The following is a 17,936-nucleotide window of genomic DNA, read 5'->3' on the forward strand; positions in this document are numbered from 1 at the left end:
GCTTAGCATGAATGCATGTGTTCCTGGAGATGAGATTGTGGATATTTACTCCTTGTCTGGGCCTGCTACAAGCTAAACCATGGTTTGGCTTAGTGCATTGTCCAAATGGTCTTGTTGGTTCTCATTCCACTCAAACCACGAGTGGTAAGCAAAGTTTGCTCTTGGTTTTCAGCTCACAATTTGTCTGGAAGAGATAAAACATGAGAACAGGAACAGGTGACATACTAAGCCAGTCCATGGCTTACTTAGCTCACAGCAACAGAATGATCAGAAAAGGAGCAAAGTGACTGGAGTATCCTCTTTGGGAGCCTATGTGCTTGCAGCAGGCCATGTTTTAGCTTAGTACTACATGTAAACTGAACTAAATATTCAGCACTTTTGAAAACAGCAAGTTGTTCAAAGAATTAATTGAAGGCTGCCTTGCCTTGCATTAGCAGCACACCTGCATGCTGCCTAAAATATACCCAACAATTGAGTCTGATTTCTTTAGCATGATTATTGGGATCAATAAGTAGGTTGAATGTAAGTTCTGTCCATATGATTGAAAGTGAACTAAATTCCAGGGACCCTGAAATGTTAGTTTCCTTCCGGAGATATAAGTAAGCATATCCATCAGCATATGCACAGATCTTTCTCTTGTATGTGGTATTTGACATAATGGATGCATGGTACATATAACCGCTTGATTCAAGTGTTGAATGAATTAGCAAGTTGTCTTCCTTTTTTTCTTCCCTTATTTTGTTTTCTCTTCTGATTTTAGGCCCGAGCTCTTTAGCTGGGATAAAGTAACTAAAATGGCTCCAGTTGACAGACTAGAACATGCCTTCAACATAGCCAAAAATCGCCTGGGGATAGAAAAATTGTTAGATCCTGAAGGTAGAAGATGATTCTTTGCAACTGAGTACACTTATGTCTGGATGATGGGTTTTTTTTAAATTTGATTATATGTTTATGCATTTAAGATGACTGTAATGGATTATAATTGGCTAACTTCTGTTTAGAGTAAAACCACTGAAATTAATGTGCCTTAAGTTAGTCATGTCCATTAATTTCAGCGGGTCTGCTTTGGGTAGGACTACAGTGGAATGCAATCCAATACTGAATATGAAAAAAAGAAGAGTGTTGCTGCAATGACTTCAGTATTTCTATATTGTTTACTTAGCCTACATTTATTAATTTGCTTAGGCAATTTATAACCTGCTCTTCACAAAAATCAATCCCAGACCAGAATGCAACATGAAAAGGAGCAATACATAATAAAATAAAACATTCTGAAAAAATCAAACCACAACAATAACCCAGAATTAAGCATGGTGTGCCTTTTTAAAATTAATTTCAGTCAATCTGCCAGTAGTCTTGTGTTTAATATATCTATATAATGAGAGTGAAGTGACAGAATTTAGTACTGATGGTTTTCAGCTTGGTGGATAGTGTCCTATACATGTGTTGCTGATTCATTTCTGCAATCTCTCTGCCCACCCTCCGCAAACCCTGAACTCAACATACGGGTACAGCCTTATGGCTCTGGACATGGTTTTCAGCTTGAAAAGCTGCAAGAATATCCAGTAAACATATCATTTCTGTTTTTAGATGTTGCTGTACAGCTTCCTGATAAAAAGTCCATTATCATGTACTTGACATCCTTGTTTGAGGTCCTCCCTCAGCAAGTTACCATGGAAGATATTCGAGAAGTGGAGACTCTTCCAAGGAAATATAAAAAGGAATGTGAAGAAGGGGACATACAGATGGTGTGTGCTAATGTTTTCCCAATTCTTTTTTAGTTTAATGTCGTATGACATTTAATGTTGCCTCCCAGGTAGCTCCTGTGTCTTTTGTCCTTTTCACAGTCTATTGAAAAGTACTCATACAAACTTGTACGGTCAGTAGGTTCTGGCTTCTGTCATGCAGTGCAAAAATACATAGCTTTCTTCCATTCTTCTTTCATATCATCCAGTGATCTTCCTTTGCTTCTTTTTTCTGATGTTACTTTATCGGCCTCGCATTCATATTTTCTCTTTTCCAGTACAACTCCTTGTCCTCTCAATATACTTTCCTCTTAAAAAATAAAAAATCTGTTGCTATATCAACCCAGCTTCTATGCTATTTATTTAGAATTCTCTGTTTTCTAGTTCTCTTACTTTTCCCTTTATATCTTGGTCTTTAAAATCCCCCGACTCTTTTCTTTTATGCATTTCTTTCCCTTTTTAATATAAAGTTCTGGAGCACATTGCTCTATGACAATGTGTTGGATTTAGAGTTTGTGGGAGCTGAACTCTGATCCCGGGATGCTCTCACTGGGAGTGGGAGAAGATGCAGTTTTAACTGATTCCCTGTTACCCTTTACTTCCCAAAGATCTACTCTGGAAGGTGTGGGGGAGTGGTTTTTGAACAGTGTGTGAGGTAGCATAGGAGGCTGCAAGGAGAAGAGGGAAATAAGCAAAAATCACTTCCTCCCTTTCTCTAGTGCAGCGGTTGTCAACCTGTAGGTCCCCAGATGTTGTTTGACTACAAATCCCATCATACCTGAGCTCTGGCCTTGCTAGCTCGGGGTGATGGGAGTTGTAGTCCAACAACATCTGGGGACCCACAGGTTGAGAAAGGCTGTTCTAGTGGAAGCTTCCATTGCTTTCAGATGCTTCCATTTGTGTAAGAACAATTCTTCAGCCAACTCAGGTGTCTATCTTTCCCTTTTTACCAAGTCTGTTTTTGATTCTTTTCAATCTGGGTTTCAGTCTCTTCATTAAATAGAGGCTTCTCTGACTATATTTCTGAGTTTGGATCAAAATGGTAGGGTCATTTCTTTCACCATTTGGAAATGACTTTAGCTAAGCCTAAGATGGTTCCTTTTCCCTTGCAGTGCTATCTGACCAGAATGCCCTTCCAGTTGATTCTTCCTCTGTTTGTATCTTTAGTTGGGTGGGTTTGGGTAAAAGGATCTGCTTAACTCTTCCCATCCCAGCTATTTTTTCCCCTTCAAAATCATGCCTGTTCTCCTGCTGTTTTTCTCCCTGAGAGATAAAATATCTCCTGTTATCTTCTAACATTTGAAGAGAAAGGTCTCTTTCATTCACCTCTTGTGGTCTTTCAGTCAGCATAAAGCTACTATTACCTGAAAATAGAAAGCTCTTGGTGGGAGAAGGGGAAAGATTATGTAACTTCATATATAATGTGTAGTTCTGTCCTTGTTTTAAGTGTCAAGCCACCATAACATTTTTTAATTCTATTAGACTTTTGCTCTAGTCCAGTGTTTCCCAACCTTTTTTGGGCAAAGGCACACTTGTTTCATGAAAAAAATCTCGAGGCACACCACCATTAGAAAATGTTTAAAAAATTAACTCTGTGCCTATATTGACTATATATAAAGTAACTCTCTTTAATAGGAATCAAATAAACACAAAGAAAGTATTTTATAATTACTTTATTATGAAATAGTAAGTAAACAGAAATATGAAAAATTATAAAATACGTTATTCAGTGCGCCTTTTGTCCCTCTCCTCGAAATGCTCCAACTCAATGTTCCTCCGTGGGCTGGCCATTGGAGAGCCGTGTCGCCCACACCGCAGCCCAATACAATATGAACCCTCCCCTCGCAAGCGGCAACCCCTCCACACTCCCCACCTTAAGCCTCCACACGCGCCCTGCCCAAAGAGATGCCCGCCCGCGCGCGAGGGGATCCTTTACCTCAGCATCCCGCCAAAAAAAAAAAAAAAAAAGAGGGCGGGAGACTGTGGTCCCTCAGAGGCTGGGCGTTAGGAAGAAGCAGCCGCCTTCATCCAAGCAGGAGCAGCAGCAGCTGTAGCTGTAGTAGCGCCAAGCTGTGCCGGGGACTCCGTGCCCATGAGGGGAGGGAGGGGAGAGAGAGGAGAGGCAGCAGGTCGCCCTCTTAAGTCACGCGCGCGCAGGCACCACCACGCATCCCTCGCGCCCTCTCGCAGAGCCCCTGCTCAGCACCTCCCGCCTCGGGGACGCCCGTCATGAGCCGCTGAGAGGCCGCCAAGCCTCCAGGCTGCTCCCATTCAGCCTTAGGCGCGCGCCCGCCTCGGGAAAAGCGGTGCTGGGAGGCGGAGAGAGAGAGAGAGAGGACGCCGCTGGCCGCGTCCCACCCTCAGTCAGTCGGCTCGGAGCTACTGAGGAGAGGGAGGTGGGGACGACGGCGCGTCTGTTCCGCTCGGGCCAGCGCGCCCCCGCCCCCCTCTCCAGAATCCCCAACTAAATACGATGCGCTAAGGGAGGGGGGAGAACCCACTCACAAAGAGGACGCCTTTCTGCAGGGCGCCTAAGGCCTCTCGCCGCCCGACTCGCCCGCCTCCCTCCCATGGCACACCAGGCAACGTCTCGCGGCACACTAGTGTGCCGCGGAACACCGGTTGGGAAACACTGCTCTAGTCAATGATTGTTCCTTTCAAGAGGCAATACTGCTGAATGTTTTTATGACATAACTCTTGTAACACATAGAATCATAAGACAAAGTGTAAACTTTGAATACCACCAGTTAACATCTTACCTCTTAATAGGCTAGTTGTAGAAAGTGTGCAGAGGTTACTATTTTAAGTTTTATATACTTGAATGTATTTTGTGAAGCACTTGTCAGAAATCCTAGCTTAATGCTTGTAACAGGTTTGGTGCCACATATTGCACTTAGGCATCCGGTAATTGAACTTGTGACTTAAGTTCGTACTTGAAAAGGACAGGATATTTTTACAACTGAAATCTCTTTAGACGGAAGTGCTGATAAGACTTCTAAAGTACTTTAATCATGTGTTGGGGTTCCACAATTTTTTCTAGGATTTTTTTTTATAGAAGAAAGACCTACGACTTTAATTTTTATGCACGACTGCATTGTAATGAAAACCTTCTCTAAAGTAAAAATATTAACATCACAGTAAACAATTTATATATGGTTAATGTGCTTGATGAAAGCCATTTTCATTTTTTAAATATCAATGTGAGGGTGTATGTCTGTGTGTGGAGTCGTCATGTTGTAGGCTTTTGGAGGTAAGATAACGGAATTTTAGCAACTTCTGTGTATAGAAATATTTTATCTAAGTCACTGTGTAAATGCATTTGTAAAATGAATGTCATTGAGAGCAAAACTCAATCATGTCAGCTAGTAAACCTAGATCATTCAAATGGTTTTTTGGTAAAATATCAACTCTAATCTTAATTTCTGCCATTTATTTCATTAACATTGAATCTGTTATTGATAACCATGCCCTGAATACCTTGAACCAGATACCTTGGATTTCCTGCACTGCAAGGTAAAAACCTAATCTTGCACACACACAAGATTCTGATACATGCATTCCCAACCCCCACTCCAGCCCTTTATGTGGTGGTAACATCTCTGTTAAATAAGCATTTGTGTTATTATAAAAACAGCTTTCAAGAAGTGGCTCTTGAGTTTGATTTTTCTGCTCTGTAGAGTGAAACAGCAGAAGATGACTATGGAGGTTCAAGAGCAGAAACTCCCAGCACTGTGACTGAAGTTGATATGGACTTGGACAGCTACCAAGTAGCTTTAGAAGAAGTTCTCACGTGGCTGCTCTCTGCCGAGGATACATTCCAAGAACAGGAAGTCATATCTGATGATGTTGAGGAAGTCAAGCAACAATTTGCTACGCACGAAGTGGGTGTTAAATAAGGTTTCTATGAGAGTTGCAGCATGTAGTTGGTTGATCAATATTATCCCTTGATTAGGCAGCAGTAGATCATTTTCATAACTATAGTGGTTATGCACATGTTACCCACCAAGTTCATAAAGCTCCTCCTTCTGCTGCCTGGGAATGCAGAAAAGGGGATTAAGGGGATGGTTGTCAAGTGCCTGATAGGCCATGCATACATAGTTTGTGGGCTGTGTTCAGCCTGGTGGGTCACAGGTTCTGTAGATAGTTGCAGAAGAACTTGTTCAATTTCTTGTTCAATTTCTCTTCAGTAATATAAATGTTATTAATATTATAAATGTTATTAAAGTTCATGGGCTACTTAGACGTTGGAAGTTACAGGGAATTTTTTGCTGGTTTCTTTTGGTTCTTTTCCTGAAAAATATTTTTGATGGAGAAATCATTTGTTTATGGAATAGCAACATTATTTTTTTAATATAATATTTTGAGAGAGACCGGGATTTTCCATAGATTGTGAAGTGGTTGCAAATGGCTCATGCCTTGGGACTTCTTTTATAATTTTTTTATTGATATATACCTCTGTTGTGGGTTTAAGATTACACCCAGATATATATAGGTAGTTGTTTGGTATGTTTGCAGTTACAGTGTGTACTAGCACCTGGAAAGGTAAAGGTAAAGGGACCCCTGACCATTAGGTCCAGTTATGGCTGACTCTGGGGTTGTGGCGCTCATCTCACTTTATTGGCTGAGGGAGCCGGCGTACAGCTTCTGGGTCATGTGGCCAGCATGACTAAGCCGCTTCTGGCGAACCAGAGCAGCGCACGGAAACGCCGTTTCCTTCCTGCTGGAGCGGTACCTATTTATCTACTTGCACTTTGATGTGCTTTCAAAGTGCTAGGTTGGCAGGAGCAGGGACCGAGCAACGGGAGCTCACCCCATTACAGGGATTCGAACCGCCAACCTTCTGATCGGCAAGTCCTAGGCTCTGTGGTTTAACCCACAGTGCTACCCGCGTCCCCCAGTACCTGGAAACAGAGCTACTTTAAAGAAAATGCAAGCATGGAAAAGCTAATCATAGAATCACAGAATTGTAGAGTTGTAGAGGACCCTGAGGATCATCTAGTCCAACCCCCTGCAATGGAGGAATATGCAGCTCTTCCGCACATAGTTCGAACCTGCAACCTTGGCATTATCAGTCCTATGTGATTAATGTTGCATATTGTTGGCTCCCCGTTCCAAAGCATTTCAGGCTGTCATAGAAGAAGCATGAACCTGAGGTTCCCACACTAATGGAAAACTAATCACACTGTTAATTTGATTATTTTATTTCTGTTTTTAGCTTCCTGATGAGGAGAGAAACACCTTAGCATCTTTTTTTTTTGCTTGTTTCTTTATTGATCCTAGCCTTTACTGTGGCATTCCAATTTCCAAGTTGCTGTTTATTAAAAGTCTTGTAAATTCCATGCAGTTATTAAAATTATCCATGGCGAGAGATCAGATTGATCTGACTTGTTTAATCTTTTTTCCCTAGGCTTTTATGATGGAGTTGACAGCACACCAGAGCAGTGTGGGTAGTGTGCTGCAGGCTGGCAATCAATTGCTAGCCCAGGGCAATCTTTCAGAGGAGGAGGAAAGTGAAATCCAGGAACAAATGTCGTTGCTGAATTCCAGATGGGAGGCTCTCAGAGTAGACAGTATGGATCGGCAGTCCCAGTGAGTGACACCCTGAACACGCACAGACTAGTTTCCAGTTCCAATGGTACACATTATGTGTCAACCCCTCCGACCCAACCCCTTGCGGACTGAACAGCTTTTAGAATAAACGTAATGCATCGCAACACTAAATTCAGCCTCGAAGCACATCTGAATGAGCTCAGGAGAAAGGAAATAAGGTAGTGAATAGTTTTGCGCCCAAGACACTAACATGAACACAAAACTAAACTCTGGATCTTTGTACGAAAATGTAGTATTTCAGATTCTGTGTTCAATACAGGCTTATGTGTTGCTTTAAAACATAGTTCCTTATAAATGTGACTAGATTCTCAGGCCCAGTTTCCAAACATGTTGCTTTTCTTTTGACCAATTCATGTAGGCTGCAATCTTTTGAGTACTTACTTATGAGTAAGACTTAAGGAACACAGTGGGACTCACTTCTGAGGATTGCACTGTTACTTTAACATCAAATCTCCTCTTTAAAGTGACATTAAAAATAATTCCTTGTGTTTTTGACATGATCAGCCTCCATGATGTATTGATGGAGCTACAGAAGAAACAACTGCAGCAGCTGTCCGACTGGTTGACTGTTACAGAAGGACGCATTCAAAAGATGGAATCTCAGTGCTTCGCTGAAGACTTGGAGTCCTTTCAACAGCAGATGGATGAACATAAAGTATTTTTACCCCTTACTGTAATAAGCATGATAGAGTGAAAAAATAGTCTGCAACAGCTCAGATTTCCTGGTTGCCTTTGGATGGAATTGTTAATATAGAAACTCATCTCTTAAAATAAGATTTAGACCTTCATGTGTACTGTGGCATTGTGCCATGTATAGTAAAGTTCAGAAACTGTATTTTTTTGGAAGTACATTTTACTTCTTGGCTTCCTTGAAACTTTGTGTAGCCATTAAAACTTCTGGACAGAACTTATGGGATTTTTCATATGATTGATCTTGTGTAATATTACTCAGTAGTTCTGGGGAATGTGTGGATCTTCCTTTTGACACAGTGCTTTTTCTGAGGAGAGGTGTATTTTTAAGCACCCAAAAGTGTTGCCACAGAGGAAATGTTGTTCTTCCTGCCACCTACTCTTCAATGTGGTCCAGAGCACCAAGCTAGCATTTTCATGTGACTAGACATGGAAAATGAATGTGGGGATCTACACTTGCAAGAAGTGACTTAATGAGCACATATGCAAGATAAGGTTGCACTGGTGAAAATAATTTTGTTACTATACATATTGTGTGGGATATGGTCAGAAGCAGCAGAGGCTGTTTAGAGTGGTTGTGGCTAAACAGTCGTGGCTCATTAGGAAAATATTTGCTTAAACAAAAATCAAGCAGGTGGCACTAGCAAAACAATACAGTGTTATGTCTGGTCTTCATAACAATTTAATCAATGCTTTCAGGGGCTACAAAATGATCTTGAAGCAGAGCAGGTTAAAGTAAACTCATTGACTCACATGGTGGTCATTGTTGATGAAAACAGTGGTGAAAGTGCCACAGCTATCCTAGAAGATCAATTGCAGGTGAGTGGATGTCTTGATTTAATAATTCTCTGCATGGGAAAAATGTGGAACACCTTTCAGCCAAAGGGCCACATCTCCTTCTGGGGGCCCACATGCCAGTGGTGGGCAGGGCAAACCTAGATGGAGCAATGAATATGAATCTTACCTTTGTACTGTAGGTTTCTTTCTACACACATTCACTCGATGCTCTCTGTCCTCCAGGCAAGCAAGCAACATTTATTTATTAGACTTATTAGATGCTTGTCACCTGAAAGTCTTCAAGCAACTTATGTTAAAGAAAAATATGTGCATATACAATACATAATGCCAAAGGAAGAAAAGGGGTGGAGCCCCATTGTGCAGGGCTTCTGCTGCTGGGACTCATTAGCTAAATCCCACCCTATATGTTTGTATTTTCTATCTGCTTTCAAAGGGGAATGCATGGTTTCAGAAATTTCTTTAATTTTCTGCAGGTGCTTGGTGAACGATGGACAGCAGTTTGTCGCTGGACTGAGGAGCGGTGGCTCAAACTACAAGAGCTCAATATCTTATGGCAGGAGCTATTGGAAGAGCAGGTAAAACTTGTTTATTTTCTCCAGTGTGCTTATTTTTAAAAAGAGTAAATCAGCTTTCTGAACTTGCTTGTATTCCTACCCAAAGGTATTCATTCAATTTGTTATGGACTAGTCTGTTACCAGTGTATATTGCTGACAGAACCTGACGTCATTCAGTGAAGCTGAAATATTTTGGAAGATTCAGAACTGGAAAAAAGCAATACCTTTTCATCAGCACATAGTTAAACTTTGGAATTCACTACCATAAAATGTAACAAAGGTCACCAACTTGAAAAGTTTTGAAAGGCAATTAGACAAATTCAAACTCTTATCAGTTGCTAGGAAGCATGAGTGGGGAGAATGCTGTTGCATTCATGTCCAGCTTGCAGGCTTCCCATAAGTATCTGGTTGGCCGCTTTGAGATCAGAAAGGTGTGCATAAATAGGCCTTTGGACTCTTCTTACATTTTAATGTAATTTTTATGTAATTATTTATAAGGCCATGTTATGATTGAGACAGTTATGGAGAAAGAGAGTTAGGCTATTGTACAAGTTTTCAGGAACACCCTTAATCTTAGGTAAAAGTGTTTTAAAATAAATTGTGTTTCTTTATTCAAACTGCTTTTTTAGCGGGGGGGGGGGGGGGGGACTTGTTACATAAAATTAAAACTAAAATTGTACTCTTTCAGTTCTTCAGATATAGATCTCAAGCCAGTTGTCAGCTGCCATTATGAGTGGTGCAATAAAAAATGCACCATCAGGGATACTTGGGCCCAAGTTGCTACAATTTTTATTTGTATCTGGGCATGGGCTCCTTGACTTTTGCAGTACAGTGGTGCCTTGCAAGACGAAATTAATTCGTTCTGCGATTTTTTTCGTCTTGCGATTTTTTCGTCTTGCGAAGCACGGACTTTGGAAAAGCTTCAAAAATCACCAAAGTCTTCAAAAACCTCAAAAAAGGCTACCACACCACATGCTATGAGTTGCTCCTCGAAGTGAATGCACGGTTTTAAGAAAAAGGAAACAAACTTGCAAGACAAAGGAAACAAACTTGCAAGACATTTTCGTCTTGCGAAGCAAGCCCATAGGGAAATCCGACTTGCGAAGCAACTCAAAAAACGAAAAACTCTTTCGTTTTGCGAGTTTTTCATCTTACGAGGCATTCGTCTTGCGAGGTACCACTGTACAGCATTACATTGTTTGTGGATGTGCTTAAATAAAATTTGCTATTGGGGGAAAGCATGTTTGTTTCATTTAAGATTCCCCTCCCCCAAAACTATAGATACAGGTCCCTCCTGGGTGTGAACTTTAAGTATAATGCATTAGGAAGGATTTATAAGCTCATGGTGCAACAACCTTCATTGCTAAACCTCGCTGCTTTGTTTGCTGTCAGTGACTAGTCATCTACATTATGGCTGAGAGATGGGGAGCAATTTGCCTCCTTGTATCCCAGAGTATAAATCAAGCTAATATATATAAACAGTATCCAGTATGTTACAAACAGTATGTTTTACGACCAGTGACAAATTTAACTAAAGGGAAGTAGCTGAGCATTATTAATTTTAGTAGACTGGGGCTGAGTAATCACTGTATCCATATGATTGTGGCCTCTTCTCTGCATGCAGTTGGCCCTGTTATGGATCACATTTGGATCAAACTGCTAAATTAATCAGATTAAATTAATCCCATTTGAGATTAATATAATAGGATAAAATAACAGACGTAATCCTCTACTGTTATGCCTCTTTCTATCTAGAGAGGTGGTCTTACAGATTTCAAAGGCTAGTGTGTGTATTACCAATCATAGAGGACTGGGTGAGTCAGTGTTGGTTGCAGAAGGCAGGTTTTGCCCTTGCCATTATTGTATCCACAAGAGCAGTATTCTAAATCCCAACTGAAATGAACACAAATCCTTCACTTGTATAAAAGAAAATTAAAGGTCAAGGGACACCATTAGTGACACAATCACCTCTGGTTAACTCAGATTGCCTTTGTCTGCATAGTCTTAGCTTGAGTCCTGTTTCTTTCATTGCATTTCTGCCCTGTTATTTCCCCAAAGAGCCTTGGGCAGCATTTGCACTTCAAAATCCCCTTAATTACCAGCTTCTCCAGTTTATGCAAGCTATTTATAAAAACAACAACATGCAGGTAAATTGCTTCACTGTACGCACCAACAGTGTTGTGTAGATCTTTTAAAAGGATTTGTTAGTGGTAAAAAAAATTGAAACAACTCATTGGCTGAGGTTTTCTAGTTGAATGGATGAACAGCAAAGCGATACCTTAGGATGTATAGTGCCCTTAATGTTTTTGGGGAGGTAGATTGTAAAGTCAGCAAATGTTAAATCATTTGGGAAAATTATCTTCAAACACTGCCACTTAACTTCTTTACTCAGTGATAATTATAGCCTTTCTGTTTTGTTTTTTTTTAAAGGAAATGTATTTTGGCAGCTGTTAGCAAAGCTCAGTGGTTCATATTTATAAGTCTGATAGACTCTCCAAGTGCCCCTATTTTCCAGGGACGTCCTTGATTTAGAGAAGCTGTCCAGGTTTCTGATTTGATCCTGGAATGTTCCACTTTTCCTTAGGATGTCCCTATTTTCATTGGAGAAATGTTGGAGGGTATGGAGTTATCTGACCCCTGAGCCATTTGAAGGCAATCCTGTATAGGGAAGTTTGTTTAATGTTTTATTATGTTTTTATTATATGTTGGAATCTGCCCAGAGTGGCTAGGGTTACCCAGTAAGATGTGTGGGGTAGAAATAGTAAAATTATCAATATGGAATGGGGCGTCCCTATTTTCATCAGAGAAATGTTGGAGGGTATGGTCTGTGTCAATTCAGTATAAAATATTCTGTCTGAAGAAACTTGTGTGATTTTTCACAAGAATGCAAAAAGTTGTGTCTTAGTTCCTTTCTGTAACTGAGTGTAGCTCTTACTAGGATTACTAATACTAGCTCTTTCTATGATCTTGGAATATTTTGAAATAGTCCAGTCCCAATAAAGAACACTAATAGATATGTTTGATGGATTACTTACTTCAATGATTGGAGTGGGAGGCTTAGTTTCTGCCTTGGTTCTTTAAGGACAAAATTTGTTGCTTGCTGAGTAGATCGAATAATAATAATAATAATAATAATAATAATAATAATAATAATTTATTATTTATACCCCGCCCATCTGGCTGGGCCTCCCCAGCCACTCTGGGAGGCTTCCATAGAAACCAAAAATACAGTAAAATATCACACGTTAAAAACTTCCCTGAACAGGGCTGCCTTAAGATGTCTTCTGAATGTCAGGTAGTTGTTTATCGCTTTGACATCTGCTGGAAGGGCGTTCCACAGGGCGGGCGCCACTACCGAGAAGGCCCTCTGCCTGGTTCCCTGTAGCTTTGCTTCTCGCAATGAGGGAACCGCCAGAAGGCCCTCGGCGCTGGACCTCAGCGTCTGGGCAGAATGATGGGGGTGGAGACGCTCCTTCAGGTATACTGGACCGAGGCCGTTTAGGGCTTTAAAGGTCAGCACCAACACTTTGAATTGTGCTCGGAAATGTACTGGGAATAGGACAGCTATGACCCTTTGAGTTGGTTCTTGGTTTGCAGAGCTAAATATTGTCTGCTAAACATGCCATTGTAGAAGTGAGGAAAAATATCTGCTATGGATACTAAAAACTTACAAAATAATCTTCCTGGGTAGATTTAATTAATTTTGAGTCTATGCACTAATTTGGTACTGATTTGTGAAATCATGAGCTTACAGATGTTGCATTTGTCTGGATTTAACTCGGGTATCATATTAGTTTACAAAGCAATGGACTTATAGGCTATATTCAATTTTAAGAAACTCCACAAAAGAATGCTCTTGTAAGTAGAATGACACTTCTTCTGTCAAAAAAATGGAAGATGGCATTTTACCTAGTTGTGGGGTTTTTTTTGAACCATTGAGAACAAGACAGGTGTGCCAACCAATAAGAAGAAGACAAAGTGCTGGTGTAATGCCAAAGTAGTGTTGCAATGAAGATGATTAACAAAATATAGCCTCAAATGGCTCAGAACTGCAGTACCTCAAGGACCGTCTCTCTCCATATGAACCTAGCCAGACCCTGAGATCATCATCTGAGACCTTATTTTGTGTGCCTCTTCCATGGAAGGTCTGGAGGGTGGCAACATGAGAACAAGGCTTTTCTGCAGTGGCTCCCCATTTATGAAATGCTATTCCCAGGGAGGTTTGGCTGGTTCTTTCATTATACACCATTAGGCACCAGGCAAAAAAGTTCTTCAACCAGGCCTTTGGCTGATTAACATCTTAAATATCTTACAACCCTTTTAAATGTGTTTGTGGGAGGGAGAGGGGGTTATTGGTCCCCCCCCTTTTGTTACTGTTTTCATCATGTCTTTTGTGTTTTTATATTGTATTTTTATGTGGTGAATTGCCCTGAGATCTATGGATGAAGGGCGGTATGCAAATTTAATAAATAAAAACAAAATGCAGGAGAATTGTGTAAATATTCTCTTGGTGTTGTTGTTTTTTAAAATGTGTTGTCTCTTGTGCAGTGTTTGTTGAAAGCCTGGCTAATTGAGAAAGAAGATAGTTTAAACCAGGTGCAAACAAGCAACTTCAAAGATCAAAAAGAGCTTGGTGTGAATGTTCGAAAGCTGGCAGTGAGTATTACTTGGTTTGCATTTGAAAATAGCATCATAACCTTAAATGTTTCATCCTGTTCTACTCCCTATTTTCAATTGGGCATTTTCTCTGCAGTGCTAGAGTATCATCCTTGTTTCATCCTAGTGCTAATTTCATGGTCTACCAAGTTTTCAAATTACTTTCCAAAGACATAGGTTAATACTTGTGGGTTTCACTTGTAGCTGAAGAATGCAGTGTGAAAATCACAACATGCTATTTTGTGAAAAGCATGTGACTGTTCAGTTCATGCAAATTTGCTAGAGAGTGTACAAATTGAAAGTGGCGCTTATTGAAAAGCAAGTATGAAGGCAGTAGTCCAAGACAAATTCTTGTGGATACTGTTGCTTCACCATCAGAGTCTCAAAGGAGATATGAGAATGAAGCATCTGACACTAGAATGCCTGAATTACAGTGTTCAGGTGAATGATGGAAATTTGCAAAGATATTTAAAAATATGTGTTACATTATTTGCATTACGCAACAGAACCAGCAATACAATAAAATTAAGAGGCATAAAACCACTCAACCAGCTGAAAGTAGCATAACTTAAAATTCTTGGGCAAATAGAAAATGTTTTAATCTGGTTCTAAAGAACATACATTGTTGGTGCCAATAGTACCTCTGTCTACAGCTGAGGACATATGAGAAAAAAGCTCCTATCTTTTATACATACATGATGTGCTTCTCCTAAAGATGGAAAATGGAGGGCATCCTCTAATCTTAATGCATGGGCAAATTGATATGGGAGAAGGCCCTCCTTAAGACTATGTGATACAGCAGTAGATAAGTACCTAGTAATTCTGTTGCGGGAATGGAGAACTTGTGAGATGTTGCTCAACACCAACTCCTATCACCCCTGATTGTTGGCAATGCTGGCTTGAGCTGATGGGATATAGAGTGTAGTGACATTTGGAGGGCCACAGGTTCCTCAGCCCAATCTGCTGTATCCACAAATAATGATCTTGAGCTTTCTTGGTTTTTGAAGCAGCCACAGCTTTCACTCAAGCAAGCAATTTCCCTTTTACTTCAAGGGGGAAAGTAAAAGGGAGACTGTGTAATATTGTTCTCAGTGATGAAGTAAATGGAGAAGCCCCTTGTCACGTGCGAAGCTCCACAAATGCTTCAAAATTTCTGTGTATGCCTTAGGACTTCTGAATCTTGACAATAGCTTCATATGTGCATGCTATTCAAGGCTCTTCCCAGTTTTCAGTGAAACCAAAGCTTGTGGGTACAGAGTGTGAAGGGGCCAGTGGAAATGCACAGGGCTCCGTGATGCATCACATGCTGGTCACAACCCTGTCTATAATGATTGGTATTAGTCGTAGTGTAAGGTTTTCAGCATGGGGACCGAAATGCTGACCAATCAGGGTTCCTCTCCCAGTTGAGACTTTAGGCATGGAGAAGCAGCGCCCCCTTCAGGTAATCCTGACTCTCTTGGGAGTTTGTGGACCCTCCTTCATTGGAGGTTTTTAAGCAGAGGTTGGATGCCCTTCTGTCTTGGATGCTTTAGTTGAGATTCCTGCATTTTTGCAGGGGGTTGGACTAGATGACCCATGGGGTCCCTTCCACCTCTACAGTTCTATGATTCTGTGTTGCTAATCATGATTTTGGTGAGGTGGGCATGGCTAGCACACATGCCACGGGCATTCCTGCTGGCTTTTTCACAGAGATTGTACATAGATACTGAATACCTGAACAGGCATAGTATTTTAGCAAATGTATTAAAAAAAAAACTACCAGCAAAACTATTAGGGACATTTTCACAATTTTATTTTCTAAGAATATACTTTATTAGAATGGGAAATTTGAGCAGAATTGTGCCTTTAAAAGGGAATGTCTGCTCTTGTTTCACAATGTCAGATTCTCAAAGAAGATATGGAAATGAAGCGTCGAACATTAGAACAGCTGAATGAGGTGTCCCAGGATGTGGCACAACTTCTCAACAACAAGAAGGCACTGAAGAAAATTGACAGCGATCTGGAAGAACTAACACAGAAGTGGGACAGTTTAGTTCAGAAACTTGAGGATTACTCCACTCAGGTACCATAAAATATTACTATCCCTTTACACCTTCCAAATGTCTTTCACTAATACATGAATGTTGACCTATAAAAGTAAAACTAATAAAGAAGCCTGAAGGTCTTTTCTTAAAGGTGTTTAAAATAAAAAAGGAGGGGTGGGGGGGGAGAGAAGGAAGTAAATTGGTCCTTTTCAGGCTTGAATTCTAATCTGATGAGAAAATCTGAAAGTCTAGTTCTAATCTGCGCTTGATTTAGAGACAAATTGAATAGTGAGTTGGCTGAGTAATTCAAAATAGTACTGTGCAAAACAGATTGTGAAGTTTCCCAGAAGCATCCTTTAAAAATCACAAGCAAAATGATCATATCTCAGTTTAATAAACAGATTGAGCAAACCTCACATCTACTGCACTTAAGCAAAGTTTAATGCAAAGTTTAATTGTCAATTGCTTTGTCTCCTAGCTTATTGGAAGCTATTAACCATAGTTTTCCAGTTTGGACATAATTGGAAGCTAAGGTTAAACTAGACTTCTTGGTTTGTTTGCAAGCAAAGAGAGGAGTGAAGTCGCTACATGTGGCTGCATGAAGCTTGTTTGTATCTTGACTTATAAAGATGATTCTGGACCAGTGCAGAATCAGTGATGGGCTGGACAGTGAGAGAGTGACCTTGACCCAGTTACCATCTCTCAGGCTAACTAACCTCATGTTGGTATAAGGATAAAAGGCTAATGTGTGATCATTTTTTATCCAACCCTGAGCTCTTCAGAGGGGAGAGCCAGGATAAAAAAATGAATGAAGCTGCGGTTTAAGTTCCTTCAAAACCAATGGAAGGCAGTAAATCACATGCTTAATGTTCTCAGTGAAATTAATTGGTCTAAAACCACTTAACTTCATCTGGATCATATCTGAAGTGATTAGTGTTACTGTTATTATTAGCTGCATTTATCTCTTGTACAAAGATGGCATATTGTATAATTTCGTTTCATCTACATTGATGTCCTCTTCAATTTACCCCTTAAGGTTACTCAGGCAGTTGCAAATGCTGAACCGGCCCAGATTTCACAGAAAGTAATCACAGAAACTGTCCTTTTTAAAGAGCAAAGAACAGTTAAACATCCCAAAGAGGAAGAATTTGTTCCACCTCTACCTCCATCAAAGAAAAGACAAGCCTGCCTTGATACTGAAGCAAAGAAAAAGTGAGATTTTTTTTTCATTGTTGTTGTGTTTTCTCAATCAAGAGGCAATGAGTTGCCTCATTTTCACACAGTGCATGGTAAAAAAAATGCAGCATTGGAAAATACTGCTGTTGTCTGTTTTTTTTGTTGTTGTCCTATTTAGAACTCTGTATGAAAAATTATTTGCAGTCTTGCAAATAAGGATAGAAGGATGGGTATTTGGGTGGGTAGGCTGCTCAGCGCATGTACAGTAAATGTTTGTTGTTCCCCACTCTTCTCCACTGCTGCCCTGTGTGTGGCTCCTTTTGGTCTCAAAGTACTGCAGCTCATTTCTTCTGCTGAGAGAAAATCAGCAAGTGCGTGAGCAGGTGCAGCAACCATTCACAGTCCACTATTTTGCACTAGGTCTTAGATAAAATTTATTGTCATTGTCCGTATATACACAGTATACACAACAACGAAAATCAAACTAGGTCAGGGAAACACAGCAAGTCATCGTAGCAGTTGCTGCATCTGCCCTCTCTAGGCCTCTCTGACTCTAGGCACAGGTGATAGAGAGTGCATGAAGCAACAGTTATTTTGCCCCTCTTTCCTTAGAGATCACTACAGTTTGGCACAGGAAGCCAGGCGAGTGCCATATTGCCGATCTGGTAAAATCTGAGGATTCT

The 17,936-nt window shown here is 40.5% G+C and overlaps 1 protein-coding gene across 4 annotated transcripts in view; it reads left to right on the forward strand.

Moving 5' to 3' along the window:
• The window catches only part of LOC309338219 (utrophin-like), a 130,592-nt gene that overhangs the window by 56,774 nt on the left and 55,882 nt on the right, over positions 1 to 17,936 (forward strand). For all 4 annotated transcript variants that reach the window (XM_081855234.1, XM_081855231.1, XM_081855233.1 and 1 more), the window contains exons 8-17: positions 761 to 876; positions 1,591 to 1,748; positions 5,423 to 5,626; positions 7,153 to 7,334; positions 7,860 to 8,010; positions 8,745 to 8,864; positions 9,317 to 9,418; positions 13,946 to 14,053; positions 15,936 to 16,115; positions 17,114 to 17,289. In XM_081855234.1, the coding sequence (XP_081711360.1) occupies positions 761 to 876; positions 1,591 to 1,748; positions 5,423 to 5,626; positions 7,153 to 7,334; positions 7,860 to 8,010; positions 8,745 to 8,864; positions 9,317 to 9,418; positions 13,946 to 14,053; positions 15,936 to 16,115; positions 17,114 to 17,289 (1,497 nt within the window). The remainder of the gene's footprint in view (positions 1 to 760; positions 877 to 1,590; positions 1,749 to 5,422; positions 5,627 to 7,152; positions 7,335 to 7,859; positions 8,011 to 8,744; positions 8,865 to 9,316; positions 9,419 to 13,945; positions 14,054 to 15,935; positions 16,116 to 17,113; positions 17,290 to 17,936) is intronic.

This window comes from Podarcis erhardii, assembly GCF_964252035.2.
Source record: "Podarcis erhardii genome assembly, chromosome: 3".
Classification (NCBI taxonomy): Eukaryota; Metazoa; Chordata; class Lepidosauria; order Squamata; family Lacertidae; genus Podarcis; species Podarcis erhardii.